At 54.5% G+C, this 16,889-nt stretch overlaps 3 protein-coding genes across 7 annotated transcripts in view; 1 reads left to right on the top strand and 2 right to left on the bottom strand.

Moving 5' to 3' along the window:
- Positions 1–2,349, bottom strand: part of MROH1 (maestro heat like repeat family member 1) — a 49,749-nt gene extending 47,400 nt beyond the window's left edge. For 4 of the 5 annotated variants that reach the window (XM_055545522.1, XM_055545520.1, XM_055545521.1 and 1 more), the window contains exon 1: positions 2,285–2,349. The gene's annotated coding sequence lies outside the window, so the exon portion shown is untranslated. Of the gene's footprint in view, positions 1–1,712; positions 2,244–2,284 lie in introns of those variants that run through there. The other variant, XM_055545519.1, reaches the window with a different exon arrangement.
- LOC129627271 (testis-specific serine/threonine-protein kinase 5-like) lies at positions 811–13,000 on the top strand. The gene is made up of 9 exons (XM_055546870.1): positions 811–854; positions 9,455–9,671; positions 10,030–10,499; positions 10,584–10,639; positions 10,937–11,069; positions 11,163–11,278; positions 11,691–11,825; positions 11,905–12,127; positions 12,988–13,000. The coding sequence occupies exons 1-9, from the start codon at positions 811–813 to the stop codon at positions 12,998–13,000; spliced, it is 1,407 nt and encodes a 468-aa protein (XP_055402845.1).
- Positions 12,315–15,243, bottom strand: HGH1 (HGH1 homolog). The gene is made up of 6 exons (XM_055545541.1): positions 14,567–15,243; positions 14,394–14,494; positions 14,205–14,303; positions 13,915–14,006; positions 13,703–13,825; positions 12,315–13,626 (listed from the first exon to the last, which is right to left on the bottom strand). Exons 1-6 carry the CDS (start codon positions 15,190–15,192, stop codon positions 13,447–13,449), a joined length of 1,221 nt encoding a protein of 406 aa, XP_055401516.1. The 5' UTR covers positions 15,193–15,243; the 3' UTR covers positions 12,315–13,446.
- Between the last annotated feature and the right edge of the window lie 1,646 nt (positions 15,244–16,889).

A 16,889-nucleotide genomic window follows, 5' to 3' on the forward strand; every position in this document is an offset into this window, starting at 1 on the left:
GGAAGCAGCTGCCCCCTCCCCCATGCTCACCAGTAGTCAGCATTGATTCAATGACATTTAGTAAAAGCCCACCAGGTACTGCCCCTGCCCACAGAGCCCTGGCCTGAAAGATGCCTACTTGTATTTCAACTGCCACGTGAGCTGACAAACCTAACCGTGGTACAGGACCATTTCACTGAGCTGGGTGGGGCTCAGAATGGGGTGTGGGAGGCCTAGGAGGGTCACATACCTCCCAGCCCAGAGGCAACAGGAGTGGTATGGAAGGTAGGTGTGTGAGGGGAGACTAGGAATTCAGGAGGCCCAGCGGGGGGTCACAGGATAGCCCCACCAGGCCCAGGGTCTTTCCCTCCCAGCACAGGAGCCAGAGCAGGAACCAACTTCCAGAGTCACCAACAAGAACCGGGGCAGATGACCTGGAAACAGTCCACAGCTCACTGTTCACAGCTCCTGGAGAGCACTGCTTCTCAATGTAAGCCACGCCAGCGGTGTCAACCCCCAGAAGTGGTTGGCTCTCCGGCTCAGTGAGGAAAGCATGCATCTCAAGACGCCCAGCAGCCAGCATTCCTTGAACAACAGCAGGGACTCTCCTGGAGCGCCTGCCTCAAGAAGGTCAAGTAACTTGGCTCCATGAAAGGGCTCACGCAATCTGGGCTGCTCATTGGTGCCTCGGTAGGCCCTGGGTCTGAACTAAGCACAGATACCTGCCTCCAGGCATAGGCGGCAGCTATGAGCTCCAGGGAGCAAGCAAGCACCCCAGGGTTCCACCTCTGATCTACTGGGGCCCTCAGCAGGCAGTCGTGGTGGAGTAAGATGCAGCAACAACAATCCATGTCAGCCTGGACATTGATATCAAGGTAACCAAGACAGCTCAACTTGGTCATTCCACTCTAGCAACAAAGAGAGACCTGAGGTGCGTGCTCACTTGAGTCATGGCAGCCAAAAGCCCTGTTGACAACTGCATTCCCAGGCCCTCTGGCTGTCAGGACCAAAGGGGTGACCACATCACAATCCTGCCACCACTCAAGTGTCCCACCAGATGATTCCCACATAGGTCTCCTGGGGCCCAGGGCCTGCTGGCCATCTCCACTGGGACCATCATCGCCACAAACCCAACAGCTCCAACACGATTGTCACCCAACCCCTCCCCAACCCACAGCTCACTTGCCTCTTCTGTGTCATCATGCACTTAGCTCTCAGGTCAGAAGCAGCATCACCCCTTCCTGTTCCTCCACCTCCATCCCCTCACTCTATAGTGACTCACCTTCTCCACCTCTACCACCTCCCTTTCCAAAGTGGTCCCCTCAAACCAGCCTCCACCCCAACCCCGCCTGGCCCCGCAGCAGACAGCCACTCCAGCTAACATTGCCACAAAAGTCCCCTCTGCCCCCTACACCCCTTTGTGCATCATCACCCTTGAGCTTTCCAGTCAGCCCCTCCCCCTACCCCACTGGGCTGGCAAAGGAGAACCTCTCTCAAGTGTGCAGATGGGAACCACCATGCACATAGAGCCCTCTTATCAGGCCCTACGGCTGCACTGCAGCTCAGCTGACGCTACAGAAAACCGGAACCCAAAATTGGGCCTAAGAGTCCAGGGACTGGGGGCCAAGCACCTCCGAGCTCTCACCCGGATTTAGAGAGGAATTTCCTGCAGCCTCTCCAGCTTCACGCCTACAGGGCATGACCAGAAACCCTCAGGACTGAGGACACATTACCTCCCGGCTCTGGACCGCCTCCTCCTCTCACGCCAGAGAGAAAGTAGAAAGAATACAATGGTCCCCGCGCTTTGGGACCCTCGGGTTTAGGATGAGTTTCCCAGAGGACCCCCGTTTTCCCCTGGGGAACCAAGGAGGTGGACCACAGGCCTCCGAAAAGTGACAGACTGAACGCCCCCCGGGGGGCAGGAGGGGGGACAGGCACCGGCCGAGTATCCCGAGTCCCACCCTGGGAGGGGCCGGGCACAGGGGACGCGCTCCGCACGCCGGGTGAGAAAGAAAGTGAGCGGTTGGACTCCCAGGCCGCTCTTCCGGGTTGTGACGCGGCAAATCCGTCTCTGTGCGGGGCTGGGCACACCTGAGCCCGAGGAAGGGGGCGGGCTCAGCCCCGCGAAGCCCGGGACCGTCCCTGCGCTCGCCTGGTGACTTTGGAGAGGAACCCCCTGACTTGGTTTCCCGCGGCGGCCGGGCCAAGGGGGCGACCCGAAGGTCTGCGACCCAGGCTTTCCCGAGGGGCACCTCCCCGAGTGACCGCGGCCAGCTCTGACCCCCGGGACCTGTCCGCCCTTTACCAGAGGAGGCGCCGCAGCCGCGGCCCCGGGAGCCGCCCTCGCTGCAGCCGTTGACCGGAGTGGGCGGGGCCACGCGACGAGCCCGCCCCCTGCCAACTGCCTCCCACCGCGCTGTAACTTGGCCCCGCCCCCACACGATCTCTGCGCTCATTGGTTGAGAGAGCGTGTCTCTCCTCTCTCTCTCTCTCTCTCTCTCTCTCTCTCTCTCTCTCTCTCGGCTCCGCCTCCAGCTGGCTTGTGACCACCACATCTGACCGTTGGGCTCCAGTCTGGCCGCCCTGTGGGCCTCAAGGGGTGCGGCAGGTTACTGCGTAGGTGAGGGACCGGGCCCGCTTGCCACTCTGCTCTGTGACCCCTCCCGACACACCACGGTGATCCTGTCACACAGACACAGACCCACATACCCTGAGATACCTGGGGCACCAATATACCCAAACCCAGTCCCTTTGCAAACACATACCTGTCCAGGAACACACGCCAGGTGGGCTAGACCTGGACACAGGCAGGAACTGTCATGCCCTATATCTCTCACACAAGAACACCCAACAAATACCCCAAAGAGCCCAGGGCCACAGGCCCCTCTACACACAGGTACACACCTGAACACACGAGGCACATATCTAGTCTGCCAATAGTCCCTGGGAATCAAAATGTGAAGGCACCGATAAAACTACAGCAGAACACAGGGAAAAGGTTCTCTGACATAAATGGTACCAATGTTTTCTTAGATCACTCTTCTGAGGCAGTAGAAGTAAAACCAAAACTAGACAAATGGGACTTAATCAAACTCACAAGGTTTTGCACAGCAAAGGAAACCATAAACAAAACAAAGTGACAACCTAAAGAATGGGAGAAAATACTTGCAAATGATGTGACCAACAAGACTTTTATTTCCAAAATACACAAATAGGCCGTAGAACTCAATGTGTATATATACATATATCTATACACACACACATATATACAATATATACAATGTGTGTATATATATATATATGTATGTATATAAATGGGCAAAGGCACTATGGAGAACAGTATGGAGGTTCCTTTAAAAACTAAAACTAGAGCTACCATGCTGCTGCTAAGTCACTTTAGTCGTGTCCGATTCTGTTTGACCCCATAGACGGCAGCCCACCAGGCTCCCCCATCCCTGGGATTCTCCAGGCAAGAACACTGGAGTGGGTTGCCATTTCCTTCTCCAATGCATGAAAGTGAAAAGTGAAAGTGAAGTCGCTCAGACCCTGCAATCCCACTCCCGAGTATATATCCAGAGAAAAACATGATCTAAAAGGATACATGTTTATTGCAGCACTGTTTACAATAACCAAGACATGGACGCAACCTAAATATCCATCGAAAGGGAATGGAAAAAGAAGATATGGTACATATATACAGTGGAATATTACTCAACCATTAAAAAGAATGAAATAATGCCATTTGCAGCAACATGAATGGATATAGAAAGTGTCATACTGAGTGAAGTAAGTCAGACAAAGAAGGAGAAATATTGTATGACATCCCTTATATGTGGAATCTAAGAAGAAATGATACAAATAAACTTACAAAACAGAAAGAGACTCACAGACTTAGAAAACGAACTTATGGTTGCCAGTGGGGAAGGGAGAGTTAGGGACTTTGGGAAGGTCATGTATACACTGCTATATTTAAAATGGATAACCAACAAGAACCTATTGCAGAGCACATGGAACTTTGCTCAATATTTTATGTCAACATGCATGGGAGGTGGCTTTAGGGGACAATGTATGTGTATGGCTGAGTCTCTTCTCTGGTCACCTGAAACTCAGTTCAGTTCAGTTGCTCAGTCATGTCTGACTCTTTGAGACCCCATGGACTGCAGCACACCAGGCTTCCTTGTCCATCACCAACTCCTGGAACTTGCTCAAATTCATGTCCACTGAGTCGGTGATGCCATGCAACCATCTCATCCTCTGTCACCTCCTTCTCCTCCTGCCTTTGATCTTTCCCAGCATCAGGGTCTTTTCCAATGAGTTCTTCATCAGGTGGCCCAAGTATTGGGGTTTCAGCTTCAGCATCAGTCCTTCCAATGAGTATTCAGGACTGACTTCTTTTACGATGGACTGGTTGGATTTGCTTGCAGTCCAAGCGACTCTCAAGAGTCTTCTCCAACACCACAGTTCAGAAGCATCAATTCTTCGGTGCTCAGCTTTCTTTCTAGACCAACTCTCACATCCATACATGACTACTGGAAAAACCATAGCTTTGACTAGACGGGCCTTTGTTGGCAAAGTAATGTCTCTGCTTTTTAATATGCTGTCTAGGTCATAGCATTTCTTCCAAGAAGCAAGCGTCTTTTAATTTCATGGCTGCAGTCACCATCTTCAGTGATTTTGGAGCCAAAAAAAATGAAAGTATCTCACTGTTTCCATTGTTTCCCCATCTATTTGCCATGAAGTGATGGGACCAGATGCCAAGATCTTAGTTTTCTGAATGTTAAGTTTTAAGCCAACTTTTTCACTCTCCTCTTTCACTTTCATCAAGAGACTCTCTAGTTTGTCGCTTTCTGCCATAAGGGTGATGTCATCTACATATCTGAGGTTATTGATATTTCTCCCAGCAATCTTGATTCCAGCTTGTGCTTAATCCAGCCCGGCATTTCACATGATATTAAGAAGAGGTGGCAAGAATACACAGAAGAACTATACAACAAAGATCTTCATGACCCGGATAACCACGATGGTGTGATCACTCACCTAGAGCCAGACATCCTGGAAAGTGAAGTCAAGTGGGCCTTAAGAAGCATCACTACGAACAAAGCTAGTGGAGGTGATGGAATTCCAGTGGAGCTATTTCAAATCCTAAAAGATGATGCGGTGAAAGTGCTGCACTCAATATGCCAGCAAATTTGGAAAGCACAGCAGTGGCCACAGGACTGGAAAAGGTCAGTTTTCATTCCAATCCCAAAGAAAGACAATGCCAAAGAACGTTCAAACTACCGCACAATTGCACTCATCGCACACGCTAGCAAAGTAATGCTAGAATTCTCCAAGCTAGACTTCAACACTGTGTGAACTGTAAACTTCCAGATGTTCAAGCTGGATTTAGAAGAGGCAGAGGAACCAGAGATCAAATTGTGAAAATCTGTAGGATCATCGAAAAAGCAAGAGAGTTCCAGAAAAACATCTACTTCTGCTTTATTGACTATGCCAAAGCCTTTGACTATGTGGATCACAACAAACTGTGGAAAAATTCTGAAAGAGATGGGAATACCAGACCACCTGATCTGCCTCCTGAGAAATCTGTATGCAGGTCAAGAAGCAACAATTAGAAATGGACTTGGAACAACAGACTGGTTCCAAATTGGAAAAGGAGTACATCAAGACTGTATGTTGTCACTCTGCTTACTTAACTTATACGCAGAATATACCTGAAACTATCACAACATTAATTGGCTATACACCAATACAAAATAAAAAGCTTACAGTCTGGGGGAAAAACATGGGCAGAAGACCTAAACAGACATTTCTCCAAAGAAGATATACAGATAGCCAATAGGCACATGAAAAGATGCTCAACATCACTAATTATTAGAGAAATGCAAATCAAAAGTTCAGTAAGGTACCACAGCACTCAGGATAGGCATCATTAAAAACTCTAGGGACTTCCCTGGTGGTCAGGTGGTTAAGGACCTGTCTTGCAATGCAAGAAACACGGGTTCAGTCCCCGGTTGGGGAACTAAGATCCCACATGCTGCAGAGCTACAGAGCCCACAATGAAGATCCCACATGCTGCAACCAAGACCCAACTCAGCCAAATGAATAAATTAAAAAAAAAAAATAGTCTACAAATAACAAATGCTGGGGAGGGTGTGGAGAAAAGGGTACTCTCCTCCACTGTTAGTGGGAATGCAAATTGGTGCAGCCAGTATGGAAAACAGTAAGGGGGTTCCTCAAAAAACTAGAGTTGTTGTATGATCCAGCAATCCCATTCTAGGGCATACATCTGGAGAAAACTATAATTTGAAGAGATACATGTACCCCAGGACTATTTACAACAGCCAATACATGGAAACAGCATAAATATCCATTGACAGATGAATGGATAAAGATGTGGTGAAAGTGAAGTCGCTCAGTTGTGTCCGACTCTTTGTGACCCCCATGGACTGTAGGCCACCAGGCTCCTGCGTCCATGGGATTTCCCAGGCAAGAATACTGGAGTAGGTTGCCATTTCCTTCTCCAGGGGATCTTCCCGACTCAGGGATCGAACCTGGGTCTCCCACATTGCAGGCAGACGCTTTAACCTCTGAGCCACCAGGGAAGCCCAAAGATGTGGTACATATATACGATGGAATACTACTGAGCAATAAAATGAAATTACGTCATTTGCAGTAACTTGGATGGACCTAGAGATTACTATACTAAGTGAAGTAAGTCAGAAAGAGAGTCAGAAAGTAAGTCATAAATACCATATGATATCACCATATGTGGAACCTAAGATATGACAGAAATGAACTTATTTATGAAAGAGAAACAAACTCATATGGAGAACAGACATGAGCCTGCCAAAGGCGGGGGCTGCTGCGCATTGCGGCTTAACAGACGCAAACGAGTGCGCACAGAGTGGGCGAGCAGCAAGACGCTACTGCATAACACAGGAAGCTCTATTCAATATCGTGTAATAAACTGTAATGGAAAAGAATATAAATACACATGCATAACTAATCACAGTGCTATACACCAGAAACTAATACAACATTGTAAATCAACTATACTTCAATAAAAAGCAAAACATTTAAAAAAAAATTTTATTAGTCTTTAATAAAAGATTAAAAAAAACCAAAAGCAAGTATATGCATTTGGGACCTTGGGATCTGGAGAGGGAGGCAGACAACGAGCAAGTCAATGATTCGTAAGTTGCACAAAGTGCTGTGAAGAACTGCAGCTGGGGGCTGAGAAAGAGAGAAGCCAAGAGAGGAGCCCAGGTTCTGGACAGACACACTGGCCCCCGCAGAGCCCCGGAGGCTGAAATCACCTGGGTGTGCCCACAGACCAAAATGAAAGGAGCAAGTGGTGTTCCAGAAGCTCAGGAAAGGAAAAGCAATTGGAGAAGAAAGGGCCGGTCAGCAACAGTACATCCTCGGCATTAACAACTTGTCTGCATCTCACTGGGTCCACAGGGATCTGTGGGCAGGGGTGCGAGGAGGCAAAGTGGCCTCAGTTTAAACATGGGGGCAGGTTGGTCACTGGACAGTACGGCAGGGATGGGGGCTTCTTTTTTCACAGAGAGAAGGGCTGCAGCCTTCTGTCTTAGGGATAGAGTGCAGAGAGCGGGACAGAACTCTTGTAGATGGCTGATACAGCGTTCTGCTCCACAGATGGGGCCTGGCCCCCAAGAAAGAGCTCCCACCCCCCAGGTACTGCATAGGCAGGAAGGGAGGGTTATCCAAGGGAGGCTCATACCTGGATGGCTCACTCTCCCGTTGATGTCCCCATGGCCAGGGTTCAGGACACCCCACTGGTCCTGCCTTCCCCAGGCTCAGCTGAACTTTTTCACTCCCAAGCACGCACACACGCTGCCCTGGCACAGATCACAGCATCATTCAACTTTTATTAAATTATTAAGGCCAGGGACTTCCCTGGGCATCCAGTGATTAAGACTCTGTTTCCACTGCAGGGGGCGTGAATTTGATCCCTGGTTGGGGAACTAACACCCTCCCTGCATGCCGCAAGGCCCCCCCGCCTCAAAACAGAGTATTAAGGGCAGTCTCTCTTCTGTAACAGTAAACTCTGTGAGAAAGGCCCGTGCCTGTGACTGGCTCCCAAGGGCTTGGCACCAAGCCCAGCACAGGGAGGTACTCAGCAATGCTGTGAAATAGATGGATGACCCGGGGTGCAGAGAAAGAGGAGGGTGAGCAGAGCTGGTGAGCACTCTGGATCCTGCCTGTCACCTATCTGAGCAACAGTCACTGGCTTCCAGCTGTGTTCTGGAATGAGGGGGAGCCAGGGAGGTGGTGTAGGCTCCCCCCATCTCCAGCCCATGTAACACTTTCGTAACCATCACAAGTTAAATCCCCTCCCCTTGAAACACCCAGTTTCTCTCTTCCTAACCCGCATGGAGCAACAAACCAGCTAAACTGTCCATATTTTCTATTCTCCAGGCAATTTGCCAGACAAGGGCTGTGGGTGAGCCAGGGGATATCAGACACAAGCCTTGCCCTCCAGCGGCCCACAGTCCAACAGGGAGGAGAAAATGTCTCCATAGCTCACTTACATGCAGAGGGAGTGCTGCAAGCACCACGGATTCTGTGGGGACAAATCTGGTCCGCAGACACTATGCTGTCCAGCTCACAGAAGAGAGACCATGAACTTGGCCCTTACTTGTTTCGTCTGTAAAGGGGGCATCACTTGGTGATGTTCCCATTTGAAATCCTGGGTGTGGACTGCCTACCATGGGACAGGCACTTTGGTGTGCACAGAAGCAGGATTGTGGGAGGTAGTGGTTGCAGCTTCAAACAGCGCCCGCAGGCAACACAGCTCCACCCCGAGTAACAGCGCTCACAGAACACTGCAGGGCTGGGAGAAGGGAGGCGGTGCTGGCTCACCTCTTTGAGGTGGGCGGTCCAGTGGTTAGGACTTGTTCTTTCAGTGCTGGGTCCGAGTTCAGTTCCTGGTTGGAGAACTAGGATCCCCCACGCTGCGCCACACAGCCAAAACCATAAAAGGGCTGTCTGTGGCCCTTGGGGTTCTCACCCCATGGAGTGGGCCTCACACAGGGCAGGGCTGGTTCCAGCAAGATGTTCTCAGGGCAAGCAATGCCTGGGGAATAGAAGGATACCCCTTTGAGGGCACAATGCAAGCACAGCTCTAGAACCTTCCATTCTAGAATCTGCTCCTGCTTTCCCAGAGCCTGTCCAACCCCATGCCAGCCCATGGTTGTGTGGCTGTGTTAGCCTCCCTCCCCATCTCTGCTCCTGTCCCAGAGAGGCTTCAGAAACTTGGCTGCAGCCTTGAGGGCCTGTAGGCCCCAGCTGGCCTCCTGCAGTACATCACCCCATCACTCCACAGCGCATTGCTCCATCCGTCTACAACCCATCCCCCCATCCCTCTAACACAAGTCAGGCCTCAGCTGAACCTCCCAGAGCCCCTCCCCACGGCCCTGCGGGGTGCTGGGTAGCCCCAGCTCTCCCACAGAGCCCTGAATTTTATGAAGGCTGCCGGCAGGCAGAAGCTGGACCAGAGAGCCTTTCTGGAGCAGGTGCGTGAATGCAGGGACAATGGCTACCTGCTGTCCTCCAAGAAGATTGGTTCTGGGGTCTTCTCCAAAGTCTACTTGGCCTACGCCACGCAGGAGCGCATGCGGCACAACTCCAAGCTGGCCTCTGACCTGAGGGGCAAGCGCCACACCATGGTGAGGCAGGCTCGCCTCCTCCCCACGGGGTGGGGGTTCCATAGTCAGCCCCAGTGGCCCCTGTCCTAACTCCACTCAGGCACCTCCCAGGTGCTCTGGCTTCCTCCTAGTCCCACGTCTTCCAGAAGGCCCAGGCTCTGGCAGTCTGATCCCTCTCAGTTCCTGGACCCGTTGAACACATAAGTAACCAGGATGGGATGAGGGGGAAGGTCAGTGCTGCCTCCCAAGGCTGCTGCTCACCGAACCTTGCCCTGGTCAACTTCGGCCACATGCACAAAGGCCACGGGGCCTGTTCTAGCACATCCTGTCCCCAGGGGGATTGTGGCCTTTGCACAGTGGCCACCCTCCACACCTGCAGGTGGCTATCAAGATCGTCTCCACTGCGGAGGCCCCTGCAGAGTTCTCCCGCAAGTTCCTGCCCCGTGAGATTTCATCACTCAATGCTACGTACAAGCACCTGAACGTGGTGGGCAGAGACCCCAGGCAGCCGGCCCTTCCTACCTACCCCAGGCCCACCCCTTCACCTCCTGGGATCCTTATACTCGGGCCGGCCCCATTCCGAGACCCCAGCCCTGTGCACCCGAGGGCCCTGGTTGGGGGTGACAGTGGGGGGGTGGCCCGGCAGGTGCAGCTGTATGAGACCTTCGCGAACAGCCGGCGCACCTACTTGGTACTGGAGCTGGCGGCCCGCGGTGACCTGCTGGAGCACATCAACACCATGTCTGCTCATCACCGCTGCCCGGGACTGGAGGAGGAGGAGGCCCGCAGGCTGTTGTGGCAGCTGGTCAGTGCCGTGGCGCACTGCCACAACTCAGGCATCGTGCACCGGTGAGGGCGCCACCCAGCCTGCTGCCCAGCGCGTGGAGACCTGCCTGAGCTCAGGTCCAGCCCCGCCTCCCCTTCCCCACACAGGGACTTGAAGTGTGAGAACGTCCTGCTAGATGACAGAGGCTGCCTAAAGCTGAGTGGTGAGCCTGCGGCCCGGCCCCCAACTAGGCTTCCAGCCTGGGCCAGCTCTGATCACCTTCAACTTCCCCGGGTCGCACATACCCCCCTCTTGCCCCAAGCCCAGGGCTCCAGCCTCTACACTGGTCTGCTCCAGACTTCTGACCCCAGTCTGCCTTGTCCTTCAAGCCTCCAGTGAGGCCTGCACCCAACAGTTGCCCACAGCCAGACTTATAGTTACCCACACGCCCCGTGCCCACAGCCCCCTCAGGAGCCCTCTCTTGAGCAACCCGCCCGTCCGCCCTGCACGTCCCTTGCAGACTTTGGCTTTGCCAATCGTTCCGGGCTCAAGAACTCATTGCTGAGCACCTTCTGCGGGTCTGTGGCCTACACAGCCCCAGAGATCCTCATGAGCAAGAAGTACAACGGGGAGCAGGCCGACCTGTGGAGCCTGTGAGCACCACCCCAGGGGCTCCAGGACCCTGGAGGGGAAGAGGGGCAGGGGCCGGGGAGGAGGGGTGGGCCCTGAGAAGCCCATACCCCCAGAGGTGTCATCCTCTACGCCATGGTGACTGGGAAGCTGCCCTTCAAGGAGTGCCAGCCCCACCGAATGCTGTATCTGATGCGCCGGGGCCCCACCTTCCGGCCAGGCCTGTCCCCAGGTGAGCACCTCCACCACATGTCCCTCCCAAGTCCCAGCCGTGCCTGGAGAGGGGACAGCAAGACAGACCTAGGTCCAGAGAAGGGCCACATGCACTGTGGCATGGGGGATGCTGACCTGGCCTCTTTGCCAGCCCAGGCTGGGGGATGGACTGTGGTGACGGGGGAAACTGGAGTTGGTGGCCCCATTAAGCTTGAACCCTGAACGAGCCCTAGGTCAGGCTGCCTCACCTCTCTCTGCCTGTCTGCCCACGTGCAAAACACGGACACCCTCTAGCCATTTGGGAAGACTGCATGGGGCAACCCCACCAAGTGGCCAGAATCGTTGGCTGTGAGGGCCGTGGGCTGGGGGCACGAGAGGTGGCGGGAGGGGGCCGCTACCGTGAGGCTGCAGCCTTGAGTCCTCGCCCACAGAGTGCCAGGACTTGATCCGAGGCCTGCTCCAGCTGCGCCCACAAGCTCGCCTGGGCCTGCAGCAGGTGGCCACCCACCACTGGATGCTGCCTGCTGCACATGCGCTCCTCTGCACTACACTCTGTGCTATACCAGGTGTGGCAGGCCTACCTGGGTGGGCAGGTAGGAGGCTCCTCAGCGCCCTTCCTGACCCTCCCACTGTGATCTGTTGCAGAAAAACCAGAGAAGCCCCAGCTCCGAACATCCCTGGACAATGTGGAGCCCAGCGCAGGCTCTGATCCCCCAAGGTCACTCCTGCAACTGCGGCGACCCCAGCTACAGGGCACCTCTCATGAGAGTGCCTCCAGTCTGACGCCTGAGCCCCCAGGGCTTGCCCGAGACAAGGTGCAGACTCTGCCGGGCTTGAGCTCTGGAGCACGGACACGGCTGGTCGCAGGGTGGGTCACTCCAGGCATCCACTGTTGCTATGCTCCATCTGGAGCGTGCCTGGGCACTACCTGGTTAGCTGAGGGTGGGCGGGAGGGCAGGGGCGAGGCCAGATAAAGCATTTATTCTATAGAGCCAAGGGTGTGGACTTCTCAATGCAGGAAGAGGGATGTTGGGGCATCTGGAAAACAGTCCACATACCTTCAGGCCAGAGCTTTAATTTAATTGGGGGGAGGGAGAATGAAGAGGGGACCACAGAAGAGGAAGACACCTGGTACCCACGAAGAACTCAGCTTTGATCTGAGCTCCAGTAGAGCTGGCCCCAGCTCTGGAGGTAGTACCAGGACTGAGGACAAGAGGGCTGGGGGTTGGTGGGGGGGTGCTCTGCAGAGAGAAGCCTGGAAGGGCAGGGAAACAGGGATCCAGGGCAGAAGATGGCACTAGGTTTGGTGGGAGGCCCAGGAAGGGAATACAGTGGGGTGAGGGACAGCCTGCTGGGCTTGGGGCCGTGGACTTGAAGGCACTACATATGGGGCCAACGGGCTCCAAAGGGGCAGAGCATGGTCCAGGGGAAGACTTGGGCCAAGGGCAAGGCTTATGAGCTTGGTGGGCATGGGATCTGGGGGGCTAAGGCTCAGGGGAATTGAACAGGGAGAGGGCCTAGCTAGACAGGGAAGGTGGGAGCATCAGGTCGGTCCAGGACTGGGAAATAGCACTTAAAGTGCTCACCAAGGCCTGAGGGCTGGGTCTGGGCACAGGGAAGGTGCTGAGGGTGAAGAGGAGGCAGCACCAGCAAGCGCCCCAAGGACAGGCCAGGGGGATGCAGCCCTGGGAGACCCTGACAGGCTGTGGCTGGTGAAACTCTCAACAGGTCAGCCCTGTGAGGCCAGGTCTCAGGCAGGGACAGCCGAGGGCCCCCAGGGTGGAGGGACCTGAGTTGGAACTGGCAGCAAGGGGCACTGCAAGCACTCAGACTCCTAGAGCACCCCTGAGACTCATTGGGAAGCTCTAGCTGGCCCTTCAGGTCTGCAGTGTTTTTCTGTCCAGCCCTGCCAGCCCTCCACCTGGAGACACCTGAGCAAGTCAGAGGTCTGGGGCAGCCCTGGCTGAACAGTCCTCCTCTGAGCAGCCAGCATTCTTGCTAGAAGCAACAGGGCACATGGAGGCGCCCTCAATCCTCAGCAAAGACCTAGAGCAGAGCTTAAGGGCAGCTCTGCTTCTCAGCCAGATACACTCTCAGAGCAGGGGACAGCAGGCAAGCCTGGTCTGGGAGGCCTGGACGGACTGTGAAGAGAAGTGGGCCCGGAGATGCTGGCAGGCCTCAGGGGCCTCACGTGGGTGCAGCTCCCTCTGCTTGTGGCCCTGGGCCCAGCTCCAGCTCCTGCTGCTCCCGCTCACACTGCTCCCGCTCCTGGTGATCCTGCTGCTGCAGCTGCCGCTCAACCTCCTCAGGCACCTGCACCTCCAGCAGGTTCTCCAGGCCGCGCTCTGGCTCGTCCCCAATAAGTACCTGCCAGCAGGGGAGGCACGTGGGGAGCTGGCTGGCATACCTTGGACGCCTACCCCTCCCCCAACCCTGCACCTACCTGGATGAGTTTCTCACAAGTCACCCGCACATCAGGCTCAGGCTCCCAGCTATGCAGCTCTCGCAAGATCAAGTAGGCTCCCTGGTCCCTCACCTGCTTCCGACCAGGTGCCGTGGCTGTCAGCTGGAAGAGGGAAGAGGGTACCCAGACGTCAGTGTGCTAATGTGTGTGTGTTGGGGGGGTGGCATTAATGAAGCAGGACCCCTGCTCACCAGCATGATGGTCTCAATTAGCATCTTGCGGATGTCAGCGTCAGGCTCTCGCTGCTTGTCTGGTGGCAGGTACTGCAGATCAACAGGCAGCCCTAGGGGTGAATTTGTGAGTCAGTGGGTCTCCATGCTGCCCCTGGGCCACTAGGCAGGATAAGGCTCATCTGTGCTCAGCAACTCCCTGCTGGAAGGTTTCAGAAGGGCCCTGATCTGGACACCTCCTGCCTCTCCCCTACCGGCCCGCCCCCCCCTTCCTGTTAAACCAACCCTGAGGCCCGACCCTAGCCACTCACGCTCCATCTCTTCCTCAGAGAAGTCTTCAGGCCCAGCCAGGGGCAGTAGCAAGAAGGGGAGAACGTCCACCTCGGGCCCAAGCAACCATTCATGATGTCCTGGGGAGAAACAGGAATGCAGACCTGTCCAGAGGGGCCCCAGAGAACAGCCTATTCCCCCCATAAGGCAGCATCCCCACCACGACTCACGGTGCTCGAAGCAGCAATTTCGCAGTGTTCCCACCACCCCGCCCCTGCGCACCGAGGAGTCCGGGTATTGGGTAAGGGGCAGCAGCCGCTGGACCACGCACCTGGAGGGAAGGGCCACTCAGTGCCGTCCCTGCGCACTTCCAACCCCTCCCCGCGAGCGCCCGGAGCTTCACCTGTTGCGGTCCAGCAGAAAAGCGCGGGTCGCGGGACGCTGGCTGAGGTTGGAGAGCACTGGTCCCAAGTAGTGCAAGGGCGCGCGGGCGTTGTAGCCCGGAGTGCACAGCGCGCGCACCAGCCGCTCCAGGCCCGACTCCCCGGGTTCTGCGGCCGCCAGAGCCTCTATCAGCGCAGCGCACGGCACCGGCTCGCGGCTGAGGTTAGCCAGCACGGCGGCCGCTTCCTCGGCCCAGGGCCACTGTGGGTCCAACGCGCAGCCCAGCAGGCGGACAGGCAGTCTGGGCTCGGCCGCCAGCAGCGGCTTGTGCAGGCCGGGGTCGGCAGCCAGGTTGACTAGCGCGCGGGCGGCGTCTCGGGCTGGGGCAGGAGGAGGGGCCACCGCCAGCTCGACCAGCGCCCGCAGCAGTGCCGCCTGGCCGGCCAGCAGCGTGCGGCCAGGCCCCGAGCCAGTCAGAGCCAGCACATGCTGCGCCGCCGCCGCCTGTAGGTCAGCCCGCTCCCCGAGCGCCAGGAAAGGCAGCAGCTTCGCCGCCTCCGCCTTCGGGCTGGTCTCCGACATCGGCGACCCTACGGGAGCTAGGCCATCGGCTGACGGACCCCTGTCCCCCCCGTCCTCCCCCATGCAGGTCGGTGAGCTCAGGGAAGCACACTCAGCCAGGCCCGGAACCTACAGGTGGTCAGCGGCCCCGCCCACCAGGTAGCGGAAGCCGCAGTAACCAATCCGAGGCCATGACTCTACCTAAGGGGCGGGACCTGAGCGCAGAGGCGGGGCCACGTCTAGGCCCCGGGGATTGTGGGATTGGATGCCGCCCGGAAGCAGGCTTGGGCCCGCAGTGAGCGTGACAGTCGCTGGAGAACTAACAGCCGTCTTTTGGGGGCTCCTGCCGACCCCCCCCTCCGGAGAAGGCAGTGGCACCCCACTCTGGTACTCTTGCCTGGAAAACCCCATGGGTGGAGGAGCCTGGTAGGCTGCAGTCCATGGGGTCGCGAAGAGTCGGACACGACTGAGCGACTTCACTTTCACTTCTCACTTTCATGCTTTGGGGAAGGAAATGGCAACCCACTCCAATAATGTTCTTGCCTGGAGAATCCCAGGGACGGGGGAGCCTGGTGGGCTGCCGTCTATGGGGTCGCACAGAGTCGGACACGACTGAAGCGACTTAGCAGCAGCAGCAGCCGACCCTCTCATAGCGTACGTTGGCTCTGTTCCTTCGTGGGATTGGCAGAGATCTGTTTTCTCTGGAAGAAAAGCATGATCAGTTACAGTGATTGACTTTCTAGTGCATTCCTGACATAATCTCCGTTTGGTCACGATATATATTTTCGTTTTTGTTTATGGTTGTATTCAATTTGCTGAAGTTTTGTTTAGAATTTTTGCATCTCTGCCCATGAGGAATATTGGTTTGTAGTTTTATTTTCTCGTGATGTCTTCGCCTCGTGTTGCGTAATGCTGGCCTCAGAAGGATTGGAGAAAGTATTCTTTCCTTAATGAATTTTACGTTAGGGTTTGTCAACCTAACATTGCATGCGTAGGTGCTAGTTCCCAGTCGTATCCCATGCTTTGTTGACCCCATGGACTGCCAGGTTCCTTTGTCCATGGAATTTTCCAGGCAAGAATACTGGAGTGAATTGCCGTTTCCTTCTCCAGGGGATCTTCTTGACCGAGGGATCAAACCAATGTCTCTTTCATCTCCTGCATTAGCAGACGGATTCATTACCACTGTACCACCTGGGAATTAAACCTAGTGTTACTTCGTAAACGTTTAGTGAAGCCTTAAATTTTCCTTTTGGGAAGGTTTTTTAACTACAAACTCAATTCATTTCATAGAAATATGGCCATTCAAGTTGTCCTTTTCTTCTTGGGTTACTTTTGGTAGTTTGTGTGTTTTAATTAATTAGTCCATTTCATCTAAATTGTTAATTGTCATAAAGTTTTTCATAATATTTCCTTATCCTTTTACTGTGTGTATACTCTGTCATGGTGTCACCTCTCTCATCCTTTATATTGGTAATTTGTGTCTCCTTTCTCCTTTTGTCTTGCCAGGGGTTTGTCTGTTTTATTGATCTTAAAGAACCGCCTTTTGGATTAATTTATTTTTTATTGTTCTCTTTTTCAAGTTTATTGATTTCTACTTTGGCCTTTTTCCTTTCTTTTGCTTACTTCAGGCTTAATTTGCTGTTCTTTTTCTATTGTCTTAAGGTAGAAGCTGGGGTCACTAATTGGAGACCTTACTTTTCTCACGTAGGGGTTTCCCCATTTGTTACCTGACTCTTGAGTTATTTGTTATGTGCATTACTTTTCCACAGCTATATGCCCCT

The sequence above is a fragment of the Bubalus kerabau genome, chromosome 14, assembly GCF_029407905.1.
Source record: "Bubalus kerabau isolate K-KA32 ecotype Philippines breed swamp buffalo chromosome 14, PCC_UOA_SB_1v2, whole genome shotgun sequence".
NCBI lineage: Eukaryota > Metazoa > Chordata > Mammalia > Artiodactyla > Bovidae > Bubalus > Bubalus kerabau.